This window comes from Lampris incognitus, chromosome 1, assembly GCF_029633865.1.
Source record: "Lampris incognitus isolate fLamInc1 chromosome 1, fLamInc1.hap2, whole genome shotgun sequence".
In the NCBI taxonomy this organism is placed as follows: domain Eukaryota; kingdom Metazoa; phylum Chordata; class Actinopteri; order Lampriformes; family Lampridae; genus Lampris; species Lampris incognitus.
In genome coordinates this window covers 15,360,423-15,383,811 of record NC_079211.1, presented here as the reverse complement: position 1 = coordinate 15,383,811, position 23,389 = coordinate 15,360,423, and the positions used below count along the sequence as shown (strand labels likewise).

General features: G+C 42.6%; 1 protein-coding gene across 3 annotated transcripts; it reads right to left on the bottom strand.

The window, feature by feature from the left end:
• Positions 1-459: 459 nt before the first annotated feature.
• On the bottom strand, positions 460-23,389 carry kdm2ab (lysine (K)-specific demethylase 2Ab). 3 transcript variants are annotated; one of them, XM_056273512.1, is made up of 24 exons: positions 23,222-23,389; positions 22,753-22,793; positions 21,059-21,197; positions 20,783-20,861; positions 20,409-20,455; positions 19,877-20,055; positions 16,859-16,965; positions 15,732-15,825; positions 14,932-15,085; positions 14,182-14,297; positions 13,702-13,828; positions 13,261-13,538; positions 12,963-13,040; positions 7,343-7,606; positions 7,080-7,208; positions 6,860-6,946; positions 6,462-6,686; positions 6,259-6,288; positions 4,201-4,638; positions 3,554-3,729; positions 3,089-3,252; positions 2,617-2,763; positions 2,271-2,486; positions 460-2,127 (listed from the first exon to the last, which is right to left on the bottom strand). In XM_056273512.1, exons 2-24 carry the CDS (start codon positions 22,786-22,788, stop codon positions 1,946-1,948), a joined length of 3,492 nt encoding a protein of 1,163 aa, XP_056129487.1. In that variant the 5' UTR covers positions 22,789-22,793; positions 23,222-23,389; the 3' UTR covers positions 460-1,945. The 3 variants fall into 3 exon arrangements, with proteins under 3 accessions (XP_056129487.1, XP_056129469.1, XP_056129478.1); XM_056273494.1 differs by having other exon boundaries at positions 3,554-4,638; XM_056273503.1 differs by lacking the exon at positions 22,753-22,793 and having other exon boundaries at positions 3,554-4,638.

Sequence of the window (23,389 nt, the reverse complement as noted above, 5' to 3'; positions counted from 1 at the left end):
GAATATTATTTATTTATAACCGCGTCCGCTTCATTTCCAGGTTAGGGGGGAAGAGAGGCTGAGGTAGGCGTGGAGGAGGAAGGAGACGGGGTAACGTGTTACAAAGTAAACGCAACACGACCGTAACTAATCGTGGTGAAGCCGAGCGTAATAACTACGCGGTTGCAGTTTACTTTATTATGGATCCGCGTCACCGCTTTTCAACCCACCAACGAATTTCTCTCTTCCTCCTTTATTGTCTATCTACTATGACTCGCTTATTCTTTTTCTTTTTTCTTTTGCATGCTGCATTTGCATGCGTGTTATAATAATAATAATAATAATCATCATCATTACATTTATATGATGCTTTTCTAGACACCCAAAGCGCTTGCTGGGTGTCTAGTAATCGTATTTCTCCCATTCACCCCTTTCCTCAACACTAAATAACAAAAACTGTTCTTAATGACTTTTGGGGGTTAAATAAAGTTTTAAAAAAAACAACCTTAACTGTAGTCTAAATATAAATTTACTGCGTCTCACCCAAACTTAACGAACCACCTCAAGCTACCCGTTATTTACCATTTTTATTTTTCTTGAAAAAAACACGAAACATTGACATAAAGTGAAAAAAGGCTTCTGAAAATAATTACAACGCTACACAATTTCCATTGTCATGTCCTAAAAGAGGAGAACACATTTACACAAAGTATTTATATATTTATATTCTTTTTGGGATTATGGCAAGCAGAATAATCTGGGGATGAGATCCTTATTACAGAACCACTTGAAGGGGACAGAGAAATGAACACCCCCCCCCCAAAAAAAACAAAGAAATCACACGTTACGGAAAAAAATAAGGTGTGTATCAAAGAGAACCGGGGGGGGGGGGATTCTTCGAGAAAATTAACATATGGATCTAAACCTTTGTACAAAAACAAAGCAAGAGGAGTTTGGGAATAATAGCACCTGAATTCTCACAAGTTGTTCAACAATGCACCATTTATTCTAATGCCAACCCTCCCCCCCTGCTGCTTAGACACAATCTCTCCTCGTTTGGATGGAGACCCATCGCCACGTTGATTGCCTTCTCACAACTGTCTCCAAAACCTCTTTAGCACCTTAACCCTTCCACCAGCGAGTGGGACTGGGACTAAACAAGCGCTCAGAGGTTCCTCATATACTTAGTACTGTACCACTGTGAGGTTCCAGTCAAATGTCTGATCGAGTCTTATACAGAACTTGTAATCATTATATTGCATGCAACAAGTTGACATAAAATAGACCTTTCACCTTTCATGGGAATAGAAAAAAAGAGACACTTAAGAGGCTTTTTTTTTGCACAAAACCCTATCAAATTGTTGAAATGAGAAACCAGCCAGTGATTGCCAAAAAACGAGTGATTGAATCTACCTTGGCCCTAACTGCTCAAACCTAAACAAACACCTTAATGTAGTTGAAAACTAGAATTGGTCACATGGTAAATACCAGTTAATGGGGACCAGCTGAACATGCTGTAATAAGTTTCGATCTCAGTCTTGAGCTTGTCTCCACACAACTGGGTGGTTTGTGACTGTGGGCTACATTTGAGAATCTGTCCAAAGAAGATTTGGGACAGCTTTGACATAAAGCTCTTGATAAACCTCTGCATGTACAATTTAATCAGCAGCAAACTATTTCACTGCATTGTCATGCAAGGTTGGTTCCCAAACTCCAAAACTCCTGAGTCTCTAACAGTAACTGGAAAAAAAAATGTATACACCACTGAAAACCTTGCTCTGGCCCTGATCCACCTATCCCAAATCAAACCCCAGTAAGTGCTCACAGTTTAAACCCCTTCCCACCTTTTACAGAGTATAGGTGCTCGTGAGCCTCCCTGTCTCTCGAAAGTCTTTTCTTTTGTCAAGAAACAGTCTCGTCTCCTCCGCAACTCTGTCCTCCTCTACTGTCACAGGAGACACGCCCTTCAGGATATCCTCTGGATCAGTTTTTCATCTGACAAGCAGTAGAGGGTGTTGACGGACAGCTCAGAGATGAAAGCCTCGCAGGCCTTGCGGGACACTCCTCTGCAGCCTCGGAGGTCGAGCAGGGAGATGCAGGAGAGGCGGCGGAGGTACTTCAGACAAGTGTCTGTAAGCTTGCTGCAGCCTGGGAGAGGAGCAGATTTGATGGTGAAAAAGAAAATACTGCTGAAAGTCAAGTCGCACAAAGCCTGTCTGCATATGTTACCAATCTCTGAATGAGCTTTGTGTGTGGAGCTCTGAGCATTTCAATTTCCATTTATCTCTCACCTCCCAGGTTGAGCTCAGACAGCGTGTTGCGTGTGGATGAGCCCACAGCACTGAGCAGGTTGATGGATTGGTCGGTGAGGCCGTTGCAGTGGGAGAGGTCCAGTCGTGTCAACTGGGGCATGTGGCGGATCACCAGACGCAGGGTGGAGTCACTGATGTCCAGGCCTGCCAGGCGGAAACACTGCATGGTACGCAGCTGGCTGCGGTTGTCACAACCTAGAGAGGGATGGAGATGCAAGAGACCAACAAAATTGTTGGTTAAGAAAACCGTTACTGGTTCCATATAAATCCAGAGATCCATTATGTTTAAATCCAACTGTGGCTCCCAGGGCCACCGTTAGCTCACCTGGCGGGGTGACAAGGTCCCTAATCTGGGCATCTTTAACCCCGTCAGCAAACCGCAGGTCTAGAGAGCGGAGGAGAGGGCAACTGGGGGAGCTTAGAGCAGAAATGGATGACCAGGTACAACCAGAAAGCAACAGATCCTTCAGCCCTGGAAACCAAGAAAGAGTATTCTTTCATTTTTGTGTTGTTTTCATGTGTGTTTTACATTTTACAAAAGTTTAAAGTAGTAGTATCGATATAATGAGTTTTGCACAGGGATGAAAGCTGATTACGCTCTAAGAGCTTGAAAGCCTATTATTTCAAACATTAGAACTTTGGCAAAGATTTGGAATTCTTATAAAAGGAAAGGATGCAAAATACATTTGGATGATTTCAAGTTATTTGATGTGTTCTTTCAGATGTGAAGAGAACACTATATAGGGAAATATTTTAATTGATGGTGTGTGTGTGTGTGTGTGTGTGTGTGTGTATACCAGGCAAGCGGCCTATAAGCCAGCTGAGCTGTTTTTTGGATATGTTGGTCCAGGAGAGGTCCAGTGTGATTGGCTGTCGTTTGATTATTCCTGTCAGTGCCTGAGGAGTGATGTTGTGCTTGATGCTCAGGTCTATATGTGCCCACAGTCGCTTATCTAAGCACCTACGGATGGAGACACAAAGTTAAAAACATTCAATGTGCAATTTGCACAGAAACATCTTCAAACTCTAAAATCAAGTAAGGGAAGTATAAAACCATTAGATTAAGAGCAAAGTCAGCCAAAAAGCTACCCCAGACAATTCCTTGTAGAGCCCTACACAGAAAAGTAGTTTAACTACTTAAAAAGGCTAAATGCTTTCCACTATTTACTTTCCAAACATCAAGACCTTTGCTTTATGATATTGGATGAATCCTGATGGTGATGATACTCATGATTAAGATAACATACAATACAAAGTCTTACCATTTGTACCAGCTCTTGCAGACAGCCATGCAGACGCAGAGATCTGCTCGACTCAAGTAACGGAAGACAGACACCCACACCTCCCTTTCACAGCCTGGCCCACTCCCTCCATTTTCTCTGTCCGCTTCACTGCCTCCTTCCTGCAGGGCAGAGAGTGGCATGCGGAGAGGAGCAATCTGAGAAGAGGAAGAAGAGGAGGCGCCATTGTTCATTTTATCTGGCCTGCCTGGCCTGGTCTTTTTAGAAACCCCAGGCCCTTCCTGGTGAATGGTGCGAGTGTGTGCATGTCCACTGTGGCTGTGTCTGTCAGAGAGCAAAGACCGCGGATCAGAGCAGGGGCCATGTTTTCTGATGGGGGGGCGGAGGAGGGCCCTGGACTGGCTGTGCATGGCAGAGGAGCCAGATCGGGAGGTGATGGCTGCTTCTAGTTTGGGGACAATGGCTGAGGGGTCCCGCTTGGCCCTGGATGGCCTTTGGAGTGTCACTGTCATGTATGAGCCCTTCACTGGGCTGTCCTTATCTCCTATCTGACCATCCTGCTCCATCTCCTCCTCTTCATCCTCCTCTGCACCATTTTGGTTGGCCTCCTCGCTCTCCTCCTCTTCCTCGTCTCCTTTGTCTTTGGCTGCTCTTCCTCCTCTCCTTACCTGCGGTTGGTTCTCCTTGTCCCCTCCCCTCCCTCTGTTCTCCCTCTTCTCTTCCTCGTCCTCGCTACTACTGCTGCTGCTGCTGCTGCTGTTGTCCTCACTCTCTTCCACTTCTCCATGACTCCTTCCCTCTCTCATGCCTCTTCCTGCACCACCTCCCCGCAGCCTCACCCCCCTTCCCCTTCCTCTACGAGGCTCTCCCTGGGGCTCCAACACCAGGCTTGGGGAAGATTGCTGCTGCTGCTGTTGCTGCTTGTACTGGTGCTGTTGCTGGTGCTGGAAGGACAACAGCCCTCCTAAGGAGGGGCGGTATGGGGACCCAATTCCCCAAGTGGTCCCCAAACCTCTACCCCGGGATAGCCTACTGGTTGGGGAACGCAGCCGGGACAGGAGCCTGGAGCCCATCAACCTGGGGGAGCGGTCGAGAGAGGAGTGTTTCTGCCAAAAAGGAGATGCAATGTAAACTGAGAGAATAATGTACAGCTCTGACAGTACTGCAACATGTAAAACTGAGTGGTAGACTCTAACCAGAATACACCAGAAGGTATATACCCATTATTTGGAGTGCCACAGTAATGCATAGGGTATGAATCAAAGCTTGATGCTGTCAGCATCATTGTTGTCCAGATAAATAAATACTCAAGGATGTTAAATAGACTTATGATGATACCACTTTACAGTGTGGTAAAATGAACCACACCAGTGTTAATAGCTGGCATTACCACTTTACACCACAAGAGGAAAGGTGGTAATGCTCGCTTTACTGTGTATTAAGAATTATTTGCCATCACATTTCTTGATGATTCAAGAGACTTCCATTTATGAAACCTTATAGACTAACTGGGAGATATATATATATATATAAAAGATCCTGTGGGACTTCAAGTTCCAAACTAAAAAGTAGGTGCTGGCTAACCAACCGGATATTGTGGTGGTCAACAAGGAACAGAAGACACAGCAGTAGTGATCGATGTAGCAATCCCGAGCGACAGCAACATCCGAAGAAAGAGCATGAGAAGCTAGAGAAATACCAAGGGCTGAAGGAAGAACTAGATCGGATGTGGAAGGTGAAATCCACAGTATTCGCAGTGGTAATAGGAGCACTCGAGGCTGTGACCCCCACACTGGGAGAGTAGCTCCAGCAGATTCCAGGAACAACATCTGAGTTCTCTGTCCAGAAGAGTACTGTCTTAGGAACAGCTAAGATACTGCGCAAAACCCTCAAACTCACAGGCCTCTAGTAGAGGACCTCAGCTTGATCAAAACACACATCACCCAAAAAAGGGTGAGAGGGAGATATATATATATGTTTCTACACTGTAGTATTTTGATTTTGCATACATAAGAATAGCCCTGTGATGGTTTGGTGGCCTGCCCAGGGTGTTTCCCTGCTTGCTGCCCAATGACTGCTGGGATAGGCTCCAGCATCCCCGCGACCTGACAGCAGAAGCGGTTTGGATAATGGATGGATGGATGAATGCCCAGATGTATACTACATTATCAAGAATTTGTGCAGGTGATTTTATATGACATCCACAGATGTAATAATGCATTTCTACAATGCAACATCATTCAATTGTAGCTCCATGATGGTTGACCCTTGTAGTTTGAACGTGAATACTTGGTCATTTAAATTAATTTCATGCAATATGCATAATTAAGTTTTAAAGTCCATTGATGTATGTGAATATCATCTAGAAACTATCACTTGTTTTCCAAGAAATTATCCTTCCAAATACATTTGCGAAATAAAATATTGGAGTTCATAAAATCAGTCTCATTTATTTGTGAGACAGGCCAGACAACGTGGGATTGATAAGAGCTTTGTGTTTGAACTTAAGAAATCACTTCTACTGACACGTTTGCAACTATCATGAGAGTTGGGACTTAAGAAAGCCAGGTGGCTGGCAACTTTAGATGATCTGCAAAATGGGCAGATAGCTTTCAGCATTTCATTTCTCAAGTTGCAATTAATACAGTTTGGATTGAGGTTAAGGGGTTTTCACACCAAAGGTGCACTTGCCACAACTTGTACTACTGTGTATGTGTATTACTTACCACTAAGAGTTTGCTGCGCTCCAATTTTATCTGCAATTTTAAAAAAAAAGGGAGACATAAGATAGCAACAGCAACATCAACAAAAAATAAGACTCCTGAGTAAATACAGTTTTAGAAAGACATCTACACCAATACTGGCGCTTGCCAAAGCTTTCCTGGCGAACATTAATTCTTCAATTTCTAAATTTCCATCCCGCTCTCACCCTCTTCCTGAGTCGGAGCTCCAGCGCATTGGCTCTCTTGCGGTTCTGTTGGTGTTGTAGTAGCAGTCTCTGGGAGGGTGGGGGTGCCGTACTTCGGGAAGGGGGTCTGCCACGCCTCCCCCTTCTCACCCCCTCCCCTACACCGATGCCCTCCCTATGAGCATGCTTTGATGGCTGCGAGGAGGTCAAGCCCTCAGACTCCACACTGCCCTCATCACTGGAAGACTGGGGTGGGAGGAATAGAGGAACCAAGGAAAAGAGATTGAAAAGAGAACAGGTGTCAATGTCAACATCAAAACAAAACATATGAGGGTAAGTGCGAGGACTTGTCACAGGACACTAAGGAAGGAAGAAGGCAGCAATAGAGAGGAGAGAAAAAAAGAGATGAATGTCACTACCTCTGATGGTGAGGCTTTGCCTTGGTGACATTTGGGACATTCCCAGCAGCTGGGCAAATCTTTGTTGATTTTTCCCTCATCAGGGTCCTGACAAAGAGCAGTTTTGAGTTGGAAGCTCAAGTTGGAACATGGAACTAGCTTTGACACATCAACCAAACCAACTAATGGAAGTGGTAGAGGACTGATCATGCAATGTTTTGGATGGGTGAAGTGCACTCACCTTGATGCATTCCGGATGGGTGATCTGGGCGCAGTTGGAACATTCCATAAGCGTGTGAGCAGAGGGATTAGGTTCCTCAGGCTCCCCTTCCCCGCATACAGCACACCGTGCTGTGTTAGGTAACGCAGGCTGGAGAAACAGTCTGGGGTGAGCTCATCATCTTGCATATACATCACAAATGTGACTACATATCCTGTTTTATTTTACACAGTGGAGCATCAGAAACCAAACAAAAACACACAAAAATAGATATGATAACTTACAGCCAGACACTGTCTCATAACACAGCTCTTCTTCATGCGGCCTGGCCCGCCAAACTTCCTCATGTCGTGGCAGTACTGGCAGTTGCCACACTCCTTCCTGCAGCAGGCAGCACAGCGTTTGCACCTCACTCGCCGGCGCCGTAGGGAGGAAATGGAGGAGGCAGGTTTGACGGGCCGTGGAACTGTGGACTTGTGGAGGGAGGGGCCCAAGCGAGGACGGTAGAGGACAGGGGGAGGGGGAGTGGGAGGTCGGTACCACGACGGCTGTGACACAGATATTAAGAGTTAAATGAGACATGAAATGGGCTGGAACATACAACTAAAGAAACATCTATTTTATGATTCGACTGAGTACTGAAAAAAGGGAGACAGAACAGCAAAGGTACAGCCCAAAAAGCCCTGACGGGATTCAAGCCTTGGGGACGCACTGAGCTGTGGCAGTTCCAAGGGATGACAATGGGTGGCAGCTGCCACCTCAAAAAAGGCCTTGCCACCCCAGTTGCCAACCTACTTGTAGGCATTAAAAAAATGTTGAAAGTTCATATTTCTTCGTAGTTGGTGTAAACCCTTTTTACGCACTACTTTAGAATTCACTTTGTCTCCGTGAATAAAGAAAAGAATGGTTGCGCCCACCATCCGACCCAGTAAAACCCACCAATCAATGTCACTGCTATTTTGTCCCATCTCAAATTGTGGTCATTCACTCACTCGCGACCTGAGAGAGATATCTAGTAGGACGCGCTCACAATTGCTCATGCGCAGCACAGGTGCGCCGTTGGTCTGGACAGTTTCGTGCTTGTTTTTCAAGTTGAATACTATAGGTCAGAGTAGCAGATATTTTAAAAAATGAAAAAGAATGAGAAAAGTTGCAGCATAGCTAGAATTTTTCCAAAAAAAAAAAAGGCAACGATAGAAGAGCATATGATGTTAGAAATGTACGCAATTCAATTATTTGTGTGTGTGTGTGTGGGGTGGGGAAGTGGAGGGTGGATTATTGCTGTATTATTGTTCTAAATACTTAGCAGTGCATTTCTTTTTTTCTTGCATATACAAGACTGTATATCTGTGACTTGTATAGTGTATTTTTACTGTGATGTACACTACCGTTCAAAAGTTTGGGATCACCCAAACAATTTTGTGTTTTCCATGAAAAGTCACACTTATTCACCACCATATGTTGTGAAATGAATAGAAAATAGAGTCAAGACATTGACAAGGTTAGAAATAATGATTTGTATTTGAAATAAGATTTTTTTTACATCAAACTTTGCTTTCGTCAAAGAATCCTCCATTTGCAGCAATTACAGCATTGCAGACCTTTGGCATTCTAGCTGTTAATTTGTTGAGGTAATCTGGAGAAATTGCACCCCACGCTTCCAGAAGCAGCTCCCACAAGTTGGATTGGTTGGATGGGCACTTCTTTGAGCAGATTGAGTTTCTGGAGCATCACATTTGTGGGGTCAATTAAACGCTCAAAATGGCCAGAAAAAGAGAACTTTCATCTGAAACTCGACAGTCTATTCTTGTTCTTAGAAATGAAGGCTATTCCATGCGAGAAATTGCTAAGAAATTGAAGATTTCCTACACCGGTGTGTACTACTCCCTTCAGAGGACAGCACAAACAGGCTCTAACCAGAGTAGAAAAAGAAGTGGGAGGCCGCGTTGCACAACTGAGCAAGAAGATAAGTACATTAGAGTCTCTAGTTTGAGAAACAGACGCCTCACAGGTCCCCAACTGGCATCTTCATTAAATAGTACCTGTTAGAGCCTGTTTGTGCTGTCCTCTGAAGGGAGTAGTACACACCGGTGTAGGAAATCTTCAATTTCTTAGCAATTTCTCGCATGGAATAGCCTTCATTTCTAAGAACAAGAATAGACTGTCGAGTTTCAGATGAAAGTTCTCTTTTTCTGGCCATTTTGAGCGTTTAATTGACCCCACAAATGTGATGCTCCAGAAACTCAATCTGCTCAAAGAAGTGCCCATCCAACCAATCCAACTTGTGGGAGCTGCTTCTGGAAGCGTGGGGTGCAATTTCTCCAGATTACCTCAACAAATTAACAGCTAGAATGCCAAAGGTCTGCAATGCTGTAATTGCTGCAAATGGAGGATTCTTTGACGAAAGCAAAGTTTGATGTAAAAAAAATCTTATTTCAAATACAAATCATTATTTCTAACCTTGTCAATGTCTTGACTCTATTTTCTATTCATTTCACAACATATGGTGGTGAATAAGTGTGACTTTTCATGGAAAACACAAAATTGTTTGGGTGATCCCAAACTTTTGAACGGTAGTGTATATTTTGTATTTTCCTGTTTTGCTGCTGCAGACTGCAATTTCCCCAAGGGGACAATAAAAAGTTATCTATAAAATGACTCAATAAAAATATGTTTTGGCAAAAAAACAAAAAACAAACGAACTAATTGTTAGTCTTTACTGCATGTGGGACAAAATATATAAATGTTATCTCTGATAGTTATTTAACTTTTTAGGACTAAACAGGGCTAGGATAAGTGTTAAACATAAAAGTGGATTTTACATTGTCTCATTATTATATGATTCACATGCATAAAAACAAACAAACAAATAAATTAATAAATAAAAATCACCAGAATGCAGGAAATGAAGTCTCTGAAATTCAAATTTGTCTAGGAAAAATAACCTCTGCCCCCCCTCCAGCTCAAACCTCATGCCACCCTTTTACCACCCCAGGTAAAACTTAAAACCACTACTGGCAGTGAGTAAAGACATTTATAAGATGAGTCATACAGTGTAGGGTTAGTTGTCATCACAGACATGTCAACGAAATTGACTTTTATGTTTTGCAGTTACAACGATTAGCCAAAACATAAAAGCCACCTGCCTAATATTGTGTAGGTCCCCCTTGTCCCACCAAAACAGCTCTGACCCGTCAAGGCATAGACTCCACAAGACCTCTGAAGGTGTCCTCTGGTATCTGGCACCAAGACATTATCAGCAGAACCTTTAAGTCCTGCAAGTTGCGAACTGGGGCCTCCATGGATTGGACTTGTTTTTCCAGCACATCCTACAGATGCTCAATCGGATTACGATCTGGGGAATTCAGAGACAAGGCAACACCCTGTACCCTGTCATGTTCCTCAAACCATTCCTGAACAAGATATTGTTTATACAGATGGGGATACCTGCAGTCAGTTGAGACTGAAGAGGTCACTTAGATGAGTTATGAAACATTTCTCTCTCAATAAACGTAGTGTCCGGATGAACTGATTCAACTTTCTGTGACTTTCTCACTTGGCTTATTGAGCATGCATAAAGACATACCTAAACAATATTTGCAGTGTGGCAGGGGGTATTTTCCTGCTGAAAGCGGACACTGCTTTCAGGGAATACCGTTGCCATGAAGGGGTGTACCTGGTCTGCAACAATGTTTAGGTTGGTGGCACGTGTCAAAGTAACATACACGTGAATGGCCTGACCTAAGGTTTCCCAGCAGAACCCTGCCCAGATTATCCCTCCGCCAGCTTGACTTCTTCCCACAGTGCATCCTGATGTCATCTCTTCCCCGGGTAAACAACACCAACGCACCCAGCCATTCACATGATGTAAAAGAAAATGTGATTCATCAGATCAAGCAACCTTCTTCCATTGCTCCATGCTCCAGTTCTGACGCTCACCTGCCCAGCGTAGGCACTTTGGATGGTGAATCTGGTTAGCATGGGCAATCTAACCATTATGCAGCCCCATGTGCAACAAGCTGCGATACACTGTGTTCCGACACCTCTCTGTAATAGCCAGCATTACCTTTTCAGCAATTTGAGCTACAGTAGCTCTTATGTGGGATCGGACCAGACGAGCTAGGGTTTGCTCCCCACGTGCATCAATGAGCCTTGGGCAACTGTGACCCTGTCACCTGTTCACCAGTTGGCCTTTGTTACAGCCATAGTGCCATCTGTCTGTGTAATTTTTCCTCTCCAGGTAATGCCCCGCCTCCTGTGGAGCTGCTGGTTGAACCCAGGTGATTCCAATCCTCATCAGCTGGGTATAAGCCTTGGAGAGAGACACCCAACAGTGGCCCACTGGCCATCTCTCTCTGGCTACCAACAACGGCCAAGTGGCACTGTTGGGCATCTCTCTCCAAGGATTATACCCAGCTGATGAGGACTGAATCACCTGGGCTCAACCAGCAGTTCCACAGGAGGCGGAGCATTACCTGGAGAGGGAAAATTACACAGACACATGGCACTAGGGCCGTAACAGCCTTCCTTGAGCCACTTTTGGTAGGTACTTATCACTGCATACCAGGAACACCCCACAAGACCTGCAGTTTTGGAGATGTTCTGACCCTGTTGTCTAGCCATCACAATTTGCCCTTGTCAAAGTTGCTCAGATCCTTACACTTACCCATTTTTCCTGCTTCCAACACATCAACTTCAAGAACTGACTGTTCACTTGCTTCCTAATATATCCAACCCCATGAAAGATGCTATTGTAACGAGATAATAAACTTAATTCACTTACTGTCAGTTCTTTTAATGTTTTGGCTGATCAGTGTATTTCTCTAAATTCCATGGCTCTCATTTCAATATTAACAGAATAGAATACACTTTGTCAATTGTACATACATACAATGAAATTCACTCTCTGCATTTAACCCATCCTCGCTGTGTAGCTAGGAGCAGTGGGCAGCCGCTGTGCAGCACCCGGGGACCAACTCCAGTTATTTCTTCTTATTGCCTTGGTCAGGGGCACAGACAGGATTATCAACCCTAAGATACATGTCTTTTTGATAGAGGGAGGAAACCGGAGTGCCCAGAGGAAACCCACGCAGACACGGGGAGAACATGCAAACTCCACACAGAAAGGACCTGGGATGGCCTGGGATTCGAACCCAGGACCTTCTTGCTGTGAGGCACCAGTGTTATCCACTGTGCCACCGTGCTGCCCATAATGTTTTAAACCCCTCTCAAACAGGTTAAAAGCAACTTCCGACAATGTCATACCACATTAAAAAGTTACTGGATGATCCTGGATATTGCTAATCCTGTGCAAACAGGGATTTAGTCTCCCATACGCTACAGGAGAATCTTTAAAAACATAGTGATTATTTTTTAGTAGCTAGATTAGTTTGACAGAGGGAGCTCCTGTAATTACGTAAATTGCTGCAATTATTACCAACAGCTTTTCTCGTTTTAATCCAACACAAATCTACCATGTCTGTAAAAAATCACAAGCAAAATATTTGAGGTTTTTGACCTCAGCATAATCAGGTAAACCATCTAGGCCCACAATAACAAAACCTTTATAAAGAAGAAATAAAAAAGTATCTTCAGAGATGGGAATCTCACAAGATGGTCATTTAGCTCTCGCATGGCAGCATTTGGTAGGTCAGTTAGCTAGCCTAATTTACTATCTAATGGCCAACAATAGAGCACTTGTTACTGCAGAAGGAAAATGACTCATCAAGAAAAAATGCCTTTTTGACAAACGAGAGTACCCATATAAGTGTGGATCATGACATTTTACATCAATGAGCAATAATCCCAAAATGCTTTAAGAAGAATTACTTTACAGGTCCCTTCAGTAAAACGAACTGATTTAAAATAACAATCCTTGTGTTGTTAAACAAGTTCTTTGCTCACCCTTTTGGGCCACTTGACAATGGGCTCTCCAGTATAGGACAATTCGGGGTTATCACTGGAATGCTCCATCAGGACAGCCTAAACATTAAGAGGATGAGTGGAAAGGAGAGGGAAGAGGAGAAGATCAGAGTTAGCCTGGATTTTTACCAAGACACAGGCTTAGGGAAGTAATACACCACAGCAGATCAGTTCAGATAACTACAAACTTAGACACTGGCGACTTTTTTAAAATGTTATCTGTACAGTTCAAACACCACAAAGTGATCCCTTGATTTCCAGGAAAACTGGATATACCCACCTTCATGTCCTGCAGCAGGGCTGGGGCATTCCGGATCCCAGCTGGAACACACTTCTTGTGGGTTGGTAGTTCCTCCAGCTTTCCTAAGAGGTTCCACAAGCCCTCCAGCTCAAAAGGGGTCAGGGTGGGCTGAGGCTTGTTAGCAGGGACCGACTCTTCCTCTTCTACCTTCTCTTCAACCTTCATCCCATTCTCCTCATTTTCAGCTCCGTTCTCAGCATCGTTGGAGGGGCCGTTTCCAGCATGGCCGTCGGCTTCAAAGTCAGAGCGTCTCAAACCTAGTTGATTGAGGCAAGGATCAAGTTCAAATCTTTGTTTATTGATGCTTATGTCTTTGACAAACTGGATGAACAAGAGAGTGTGTGCGTGCGTACGTGTGTAAAAGAAATTTAAGAGTTACATAATGGCATTTGTTTACAATATGTGTGCACCAGTCCTCACCTATGCCAAGGGAGTGTTTCTGGAACTCTAGAGTTAAGTGGGAGATGCCAGTCAGACAGTAAAGGTATCTCTCCAGGACATACCAGCACATCTCGTAGTAGAACGGGTAGCGGAACTTTGCTGGCACCTAGAGGGAGACAACAGAATCACATCAGGATGGAGGATCAGGACTCCCACGATACAAAAATGGCAATAGATCTGACACATTTGACTTTACAGATGCACAATTACAACAAAAGATAATCCCAGTTATTGAGCTAGTTACTGCGTTCAAGATCATCAAGATCAGCCACTGAGTGATTAGAGTTAGTGAAATGGTAATGTCTACCCCCTTTGGAGTCACACGTATTCTTGGTGGCCTTTGATCAAAGCCCACCAGGACCTCTTTCTCCTGTATCTCTCCCCTTCAATTATCCATTGAAGGGGATAGAGAGATACACTGCTCTAATGAATAGAAAATACTGTAGAGGAGTTGCTCACCCGTGTGCGATCCTCAATGCTGTAAATGTTTAGCTGCATAGGGATGTTGAAACTGTGAAGGAAATTCCCACCAAACACCAGTGTGTCCTCTGGGGTGTAGACAGCATGGATCCAGCCTACAACACAGAGGAGGAGATGGGATGAAGGGGTAAATTTTGAGGGGAGTATGGGTGAGTGTGTAGGAAGTATGTGAGCATGTCCATCCACCTCAATAGAGCGTAACCGATAAATTAAAAATTGATAAACTAGAAAAGTCCTATGTCCTTGGGATAGTTATTTGGTACGCTATATAGAAAATGCTTCTTGAGTTTTCATGTTATGAGACATTAACACCAATGTACTAAAATTGTGGTGTCCACCACTTTAGAAAGAGCAAAACATTACTATTTCAACATGGTTGACAAGTGCTAATTGGATATGGCTTTACACAACTTGGTAGCAAGTAACCTGGCCTACAAGTTAAATGCCCGGTGCAAGACACTAAATAGTAAAAATCTCTTTCTAGACATATACAATCAACTTTCTGCTTCAATGTGAATGCCCCTTTAGGGTTTTGACAGTTTTGAATAAAGTCAGGGTATTGTTTTGTCAGAGGCTGGGGTAAGAATTTGGATAACAGACTTGACAGCATACTAATGTTTTTCCAATTCAGGACCCTAAGAGAATATATGAAGTGTAGGCTATGTGTGTGTGTGTGTGTGTGTGTGCGCGCGCGCGCGTGTTTAGGGTTACTCTATTACAGCAGCCTACCTGATGGGATCATAAAGGTGTAGCCCTGCTTAAGCTCAATCCTTTGACAGTCGTGGCACTTGTCCCCCAGGAAAATGTCTCCCTGTTTCCCCGACAACACCCAGTTCTCATACATCTCCAGGTTCTGGTGGGTGGGTGGGATCAGCCAAAACACCTAAATGGGGTAAGGGTTCAAGGTCAGATGTATAGTCTGATGAACTAAGAGCTAATGCCAGGCCTGTAGCAACATATAGCATATCCGTTTTAAGATCCCATCCTGAACACAGCTGTTTTCTTTAACTACATCAGTATTGGACCAGTCTAAATCTTAGACCCATTAAAAATGAAGCAGTTGCCAGCGAAGTTGTGCCAGTGCCTTCTCCACCAACAAACACATAAAAAAGGTTAAATCAAAGTTTAAGCTGTTGATTGGCATCTGTTGGCAATGATCTATGAGCTTGTGCTGCCATATCCATTTATTCACCAAATTAACTTTCCTTTTCCACAAATTCAGTGCTGCCCGTCTTTTCCTTCCACCTTAGGCAGCTATGGTATATGATGTAAAATGCTATATGCCCTGTCAATTTTTCACAAGAAAGTCCTACCCAACAGTAACCAATAAACTCAGCAACAACAAAAGTGCTCATGATCTAAATATTCATGGATTATCTGTAGTTAAAACCAGATTTTACATTAATTCAACAATTTTAAGGTGGCAAAAAGATGACAGCTACCCTAATCTACTTAAAAGTGCACACTGGGCTACGATAAGGAGTTCATTTGGAGCTACAACACTTCTAAGGTCTAACTCCTAAACCAACCTTTCCTCCTCGCAGAATATGGTACCAAACGGAAGTTCCACCAAAGTCAATGTGGAAATCTGTGAAGCAGCCCTGCACACTCATTAAACAGTACCTGAGGAGAAGAGAGACAGAGGAAAATCACAATAGGTTCAGGAGATAATGGCCTGCAAACTGAAAAGGCATATATATACTGTATATGGGGAGATATGAGGATACTGATCTATGCAACGTCATACTTTCTTGATTTATATACTTTATACCAGGGAGTAGTCCCAGAATTTTTTACCTTCAGTGAAGAATGTTGACTAGTAAGAGAATGGGATGTAAAGTGAACAGTCAGTTGGTTCATGCAATCAAATCATAGAGGCTTAAAAGGAATACAGCGGCATTTTGGTACTGTGGTGTTTGTCATCTCTGTGTCTCTGCTATGCCAACTGCATGCCTTCAGGGTAATTTAACACTAGAACAAACCGGGATTTCACTCCTACCTAAAATGACCATGGGCGGTCAAAATGACCGCCAGTTTTTAAACTCTATATTCTGTCACGATAAATACCCAATTGCGATATTAATGCATTGCATATGTTAGTATGTCTATCAAAAAACGACCGACACCTAAATTAACATTTTAACAACTTTACTATTTTTCAAACAATTTAAAATCGCCACTGTCATGGTGCATCTGAAACGGCGGCTGTAACCAGACATGTTGGCAATAATCAAAATCAATCGATTACTCTGCACTGGAGAACGCTAGCGTATTTCTAGGACAGAGCAATGAACTTTGCGAAGGAATTGATGCGACCAACACACGTCATAAATGGTGACATGACGTGTCAGATCACATGCAAATTACAAGAGGTCCTTTTGACCGCTAATAGTCATTTTAGGTAGAGCTTATCACAACTTTTTTTGTGCAATTGATCTAAAGCTAATTTTAATGCAAATATGTGCAATTTTAGGAGCATTCAGGGAGTGGCAGGTCTGTACCTTTTTTCCCCCCACAAAGCTATTAAAACTTTGAAAATCCAAAACGGTCAAAATGACCAGCTTGGTCATTCTAGTGTTAATGGTATATAGCACCACATAAAATTGTGAATAAACTAAATTCCAGTAGGAAAAAAGGTTCTTTTCTTCCTACGCACTTCTGTACTTTTGGGTAATGCATGTCTATGATAGCATTAGTGGAGTCTCTTTGTCTCTCCTTGAGGTGACGGGGCCACATGTTATCCACCCAGTCAATCAGGTCCACCTGAAAAGTAAGAACAGGACATTGGTGAAATAAGTACCCACAGTGGATACTTAATAACAATAATGTATTACATTTATATGGCACTTTATATTGATACTGAAGGCACTCCACAGTGAAAACAGAAAACTCCCTCAACCACCACCACCACCAATATGTAGCGCCCGCCTTGGGTGACTTAACTAGGCTCTATGAAAGTCTCATTCATGCACTGCAAAAAACTTGTATATCTCAATTTTTTTCCTGTTTGCCCAAAGCACCATGGTCATCAAGAGTAATTTCAGATCAAACTGCCAGCGGTGGCAGCCTTCAACTTCAACCTTCAAAGGTTGTATTGGGGAAAATTTAACTGATTATTAACCTTTACACCCTAGCTGCACATCACAGAAAGTTTCTGTGAATGTTCTCATTCATCCAGGTCATGGTTATCCAAAGGAGTTGAATAAAGTGCAACTGGAAGCTAGTCAGAAAGGCACGAACAGAGGAAGCCTCTTGGATGAGAGGCGAAACGTCTTCACGGATATATACCAAGTCCAGTTGCACTTGATTCAACTCCTTTGGATCACAGAAAGTTGAATCAGTTCATGTGGACACAACATTTGAGAGAGAAACGTTTCATCACTCATCTAAGTGACATCTTTATGCATGCTCAGTAATCCAGGTAAGAAAACCAAAGAAAGTTTAATCAGTTCACACAACGTTTATAGACAGATACGTTTCATCACTCATCTAAGTGACCTCTTCAGTCTAAAGTGACTGCAGGTATCCCCACCCTTATAAACAATACGGTTGCGTAACGACCGAAACCAACTATCAGTTTCATATGCAAATAGGTGTGACCATTAACTAGAGTTACAATGGCCATGTGTACTATTCACAGAGGATTTAGGAAGGTTTGCAATCATAGCATTGTAAGATAGCGATAGATGTACTCTTAGCTCCCCCTCGGTTCAGGGATGGCCATTCCCTCTTCACATAGATGACCTCTTTGACTCTCCATTCAAACCAGCGTTCTTCCCTATCAAGGATGTACACATCCTAATCCTTGAAAGAGTGGCCACTGGCCTGTAGATAGGTGTAGACTGCGGACTCCTGGTTTGAATGTTGGTTTGAACGGGGAGTCCAAGAGGCCATCTATGTGAAGCGGGAACAACCATCCCCGAACCAAGGGGAGGGGGCGAAGAGTACATCTGTCACCAACCCATCACATCCTCCTCATCACCTCTTCCAGCTCCTTCCCTCAGGGAAGCGCTACAGGTCACTGTACACTAAGACTAAACAGCTCAAAAACAGTTTTTTTCCTCATATTCAACAGGACTCTGAATTCCTCTCTATACTCCCCTCTCCTCACACACCATTGGCATAAATACCACCATTCACCTAATTGCTGTGCGTGATATGTTGATTTCTGTTATTGTATTGTTCATGATAATATGTGGAGTGTCTGTTGTTGTCCACGTATGTATTGTGCTGCAGAGTTTGTGTACCAAAAACAAATTCCACCGGCTAATAAAACAACCTAATAATCTAATCTTACAATGCTGCGATTGCAACCATTCCCAAATCCTCAGTGAATAGTACACATTGCCATCGAAACTCTAATTAATGGTCACAGCAATTTGCATATGAAACTGATCATTGTTTTCGGTCGTTATGCCACTCTATTGTTTATAAGGGTGGGGATACCTGTAGTCAGTTGAGACTGAAAAGGTCACTTATGCCTCTTTTCCACTACATGGTACTGGCTCAACTCGACTCAACTTTTTCGGAAAGTACTGGCATTTTGGTAACAGTTACCACTTTTCTGGTTCACCTTTGTCGAGGTTCCAAAAAAACTCGAGTGGGTACCAAAATCAATGCAGACCAGCTACACTGAGGGGGTACTGTTACAGTAATGGGAAACAACACTCTGCGAGTCAAGTTGAGCTGGTACCATGTAGTGGAAAAGGGGCATTAGATGAGTGATGAAACGTTTCTCTTTCAATAAACATTGTGTACAGATGAACTGATTCAACTTCCTGTGATTTTCGTATTTGGATTATTGAGCATGCATAAAGACTTAGCTGCAAACTTTCAAATAATTGCCACAATCCTCTTTAATCCAAAAAGAACTAGGTTGTACGTCATTGCCACTTGGGACTGGAAAGATTGTACTTGTTTAAACCTGTAACTGACAATGGACACCGTGTCCCACATAAGGAATGTTTCATTTAAGGCCACAACCCTGAAGCCATCAAAATGGTAAATGAAAAAAGCCTTATAATGGTTCAGCGCAAGTGTGTTTGAAGGTGTGCATGCTGTGCTGATGCAAACATGTGCATAGGTGTTTACCTACATAAGTGAGCACTGACTTTGGTGTACCCTAGAGGACAGTATTGAACTCACAAATTGAATTATAAAAAGAAACAGCTGAAGAAATCTGAAAACGCAAAAAAAGGGGTAAAAAAAAGAAAAGAAAAAAGAAAAAGAAAAAAAAAGAAACCCCTGGTGCATATTTTTTTGTGTTTTGTCCCATGTTTGATCTATGTGTGTGTTGTGTTGGCTTCTTTATCCACCAGATATTATCACTTTCTCAACCAATTAGCACTGGTAGGAAATGTAGCACCATGGACACAGCCGACACATTACGATTTTGGAGGTGTGCACATCTGCATATCTATAAGTCTGTGAGCAATGATCACCCCAAAAACCCTTCTTTGCAATGCTACATGGAGACTTTGACATGTACCTACACAGAGGCAAGTTTTGGTTGTCGAGTGTAAGGTGTTACAGATACAAAAATGTGACTTTTGGAAATATAGGTATCTAGGACAAGATGAGGTTGTGTTGTGGGTCAAGACTGCACATTAGGTACCTAGGTAATCTGACAAATAAACAAAACATCATGCAAGTGCATGGTGGTGTGTGCTCTCACCGAAGCTGGCCGTTTGACTAGGTTCTCCAGCTTGGTATGGCTGAATTCCAGGCTGATGACATTGTAGAGCTTCTCGCGTTCCGAGGGTGGCGTCTCATAGTAGCGGCGCCACTGGGCCATGGACATCTCGATCCCCTTCTGGGTGTTCACATCCATTACATCCACAATTCGCCGGCTGCCTGCAGGCAAAGACACAGGGAATCAGAGTGTTCAGACAACTACAGGCCAGAATCAACATAATATAGACATACATACAACACACATACTATATCAACATATTAAACAACCTACTGACCTACTAGAACAGCATTCTAAAATGTTCTGTTTGAGCTGTCTTTTAGTTATTTTCATTTTTGACTCTTCATGGTTGTAGGGGCTATACTCACAATAGCTTAACTTGTATGCACATGACACTACAAGCCACTTAAGATCAAAGTGCCTGCTAAATGGCATAAATTATGCTAAATAGTGTGAAACGCACCATTCAAATCGAACATTGGCACTAACTCAAGAGTAGATGCCAGAAACTTACCAACAAACAACTTGACATCACTCACGCTGAAATCTGGGTCTGGCATTCTGAAAAAGTGAGAGGAGTCCCAGTTTAAATTAAATTAATTTGATTTTGAATTTAATGCAATTTCTTTAAACACATTGTACAGTACACCTCCTTATAATATATATATATATATATATATATATATATATATATATATATATGTGTGTGTGTGTGTGTGTGTGTGTGTGTGTGTGTATGTATGTATGTATGTATGTATGTATGTATGTATATATATATGTATGTATGTGTGTGTGTGTGTATATATATATATATATATATATATATATATATATATATATATATATATATATATATCCAAGGCTGAACAGTGAGAAAGATTTGCTTACTCTATGCCAAGGCCATCTGCCTTATCAAAGATAATGGGCTCTCTTAAACCTTCTCTCTGGATGTACTCAAATGTGAAGTCTAGAAAAAAAAGGCATACAGATACAAAACCAAACAGTCATCAAAATAGCAACCTTCTCAGTCACTAAATAACATTTCATCCACCAAGGTCTCTCTAGGCAAGAACCCATACAAAAAAGTAGCACTGATGGAGGTATTAAGAAGTACTGCCAGGTTAAAAGTATGTAACAGATTTTTGTCAATAGTTAAGCTCTGACCTTTTCCCTCCATTTGTTTGACCAGTTCAGAGTTGAACCTGTCACAATGTAACTTTTCATCCAGGTCAAATGTCCGCTTCCCTTCAATTTCATCATCTGAGATTCCATCATCCTCGTAGCGGCGCCGTGTGCCAGTACGCTAGTGACAAAACAATGAATAAAATAATAAAACCCTTCGAGCTTCTTTGGTCAGAACCAAAGAACAGCATCACAGTGGGCAAACGAAATGAACAAGAAACAGAAGCCTAATATGACCTAAAATGAACCGCTCCGTTTACCATGGCAGATATCCAGCTTCTCTCCAATCTTACTCTTGGACTTACTACATCAGTTCCCACTGGAGACATTTTAGCATCATGATTAAACTGAATTAGCTGGTGGTAAATGAACTAGATGGCTATGTAGGATATATAATTCCTAACAGTTAGGTATTATTTGTCACATTAACACATCTTGGGCGGATAGACTCAAAGGGAGAGAGACTCAAAGGTTGCCTTGGGACAAGATTTTGCCTATTACTGTGACAGCAAGCTTTCTATAAATTCCAAATGGGTGTATTCCAGCTGTAAACTGCCAAGTAGAGCGCAGCTGGTCTGGTGTTGAAGATTACTGTCAAACCGCTCATCAAAACCAACCACTGAGCCTAATTGACAAGGACTGATTGACACCTAATGTATGTGTGTTAATATATATGTATACACACATATATGCTCTATATGCCTAGATAGGTCTTTTCAATATATGATTTGTTACTAGACGGGAACAGAAAAAAAAAAAAAGAATAAACACAACAGTAACAAAAAACCAAACTACAACAAATGATGACAAAGATCAGTCAGCCAGCTACAAAACAGTTCACGCGATAGTCAAACAATACAGCGTTACAATAGCAGGGGTTAATCTTCCACACACAGGCACACACATACACTGCCCCCCTTTCCTCCCCCTCTACCATTCACCCTTTGCTAGCTTGGCTAGACAGATGGATAAAACACCCCGACTCAAATCCCCCACCCCCTCCACACAACTCCGGTATTATCTGATGCTTTGTCCTTGAATTACTTTCATGTACATTTTCGGATTTATTGTCATGCAAGATCTTCAATGTGATTCCAACAACGTATGGCAATCAAATATGTTCGAATGGAATCAAAAACGCAAAGAATAATCACAACATAAATGGTTTAAGTTTTCTTTTCCCCAAACAAATAGGTCAACACAGCACACAATCTCTAAGGTCCATCGGTAATAACCGCAAAAACCAACGTCTGAATTCGTGTATTCTTTATTTCTACCCGAGTAACTCAATCATAAGAAACGATTAAATATTGGTATATAGCAACGCCAAGCAAATAAACTGGTTTCTTTTAATTATTCCCGAATAAGGAAGAGGAAGAAGTGGGTGGGGGTACGAGGTCAGCTAAGATGCTGTCGCGTCTGACAGTGAACACGAACTTGAACCCACACCAGCATGAGAACGGTTCATTATTGTTGGGCCAATCGGTTTTATAAAAACGCCTCGGGATGGCTCAGGGCTGATTACAAAGGAATCCATTCCGGTCCGATGCAAGAAACTGTGATAAGGTGGAGGTTGAGACGATTTTGGTGTTCGAAGACTTGACCCACAACTTCTCGTGGAAAAGTGCAAAACAATGACATTGTAAACAGACGGGCAGCAAAAGTAGGCTACTTACCAAGCGTTTGCTGTAGCGTGTATGACGATCGTCCATAATCACTGGCAGGATAAAGGAGTTAGTCAGAGTAAGCCAGATGCCACGCACGTCAAATAAATGCCAATTATATTTTGTACTGCCAGCTTTGCGAGACAACTCCTGCAGTTGGGAGCTAGCAGAATAACCCAATTAGCTAACGTTAGCTAGTACAGTGTTGTTCAAACTAGCAAGCTGGTGGCAGCTACAAGAAAACAACTAATTAACATTAACGTTAAACTGCAGTACATTTCACAACGGTATAACAACAAACCTAACAATCGCTGATTTGAGTGACGCCGTTTTAAAACGAACAAACCGGGCTAGTATTTAGTGTCGCTATTTAAGTGGAGGCTAACAGAGACTAGCCGAGCCGTCCCTTTCATAAGTATTCCTGCTAAGCTAACACTAGCTGACGTTAGCTTCAACGGCAGTTAAAGAGTCTTTATCGTACCTGTTTACTAATGTCCTCGGAGCTGGAAGGATCAGGAGTAACGATTCTGAGTTAAAGCTCTACGGCCTCTCGGTAAAGTTCCTCCCCATGTTACCGCACAACAGCTGTGAAGATTGTTTGGCTTGTTATTGTGCGATAAAGTTAAGACGAATCGCCATGGGCCGCCAT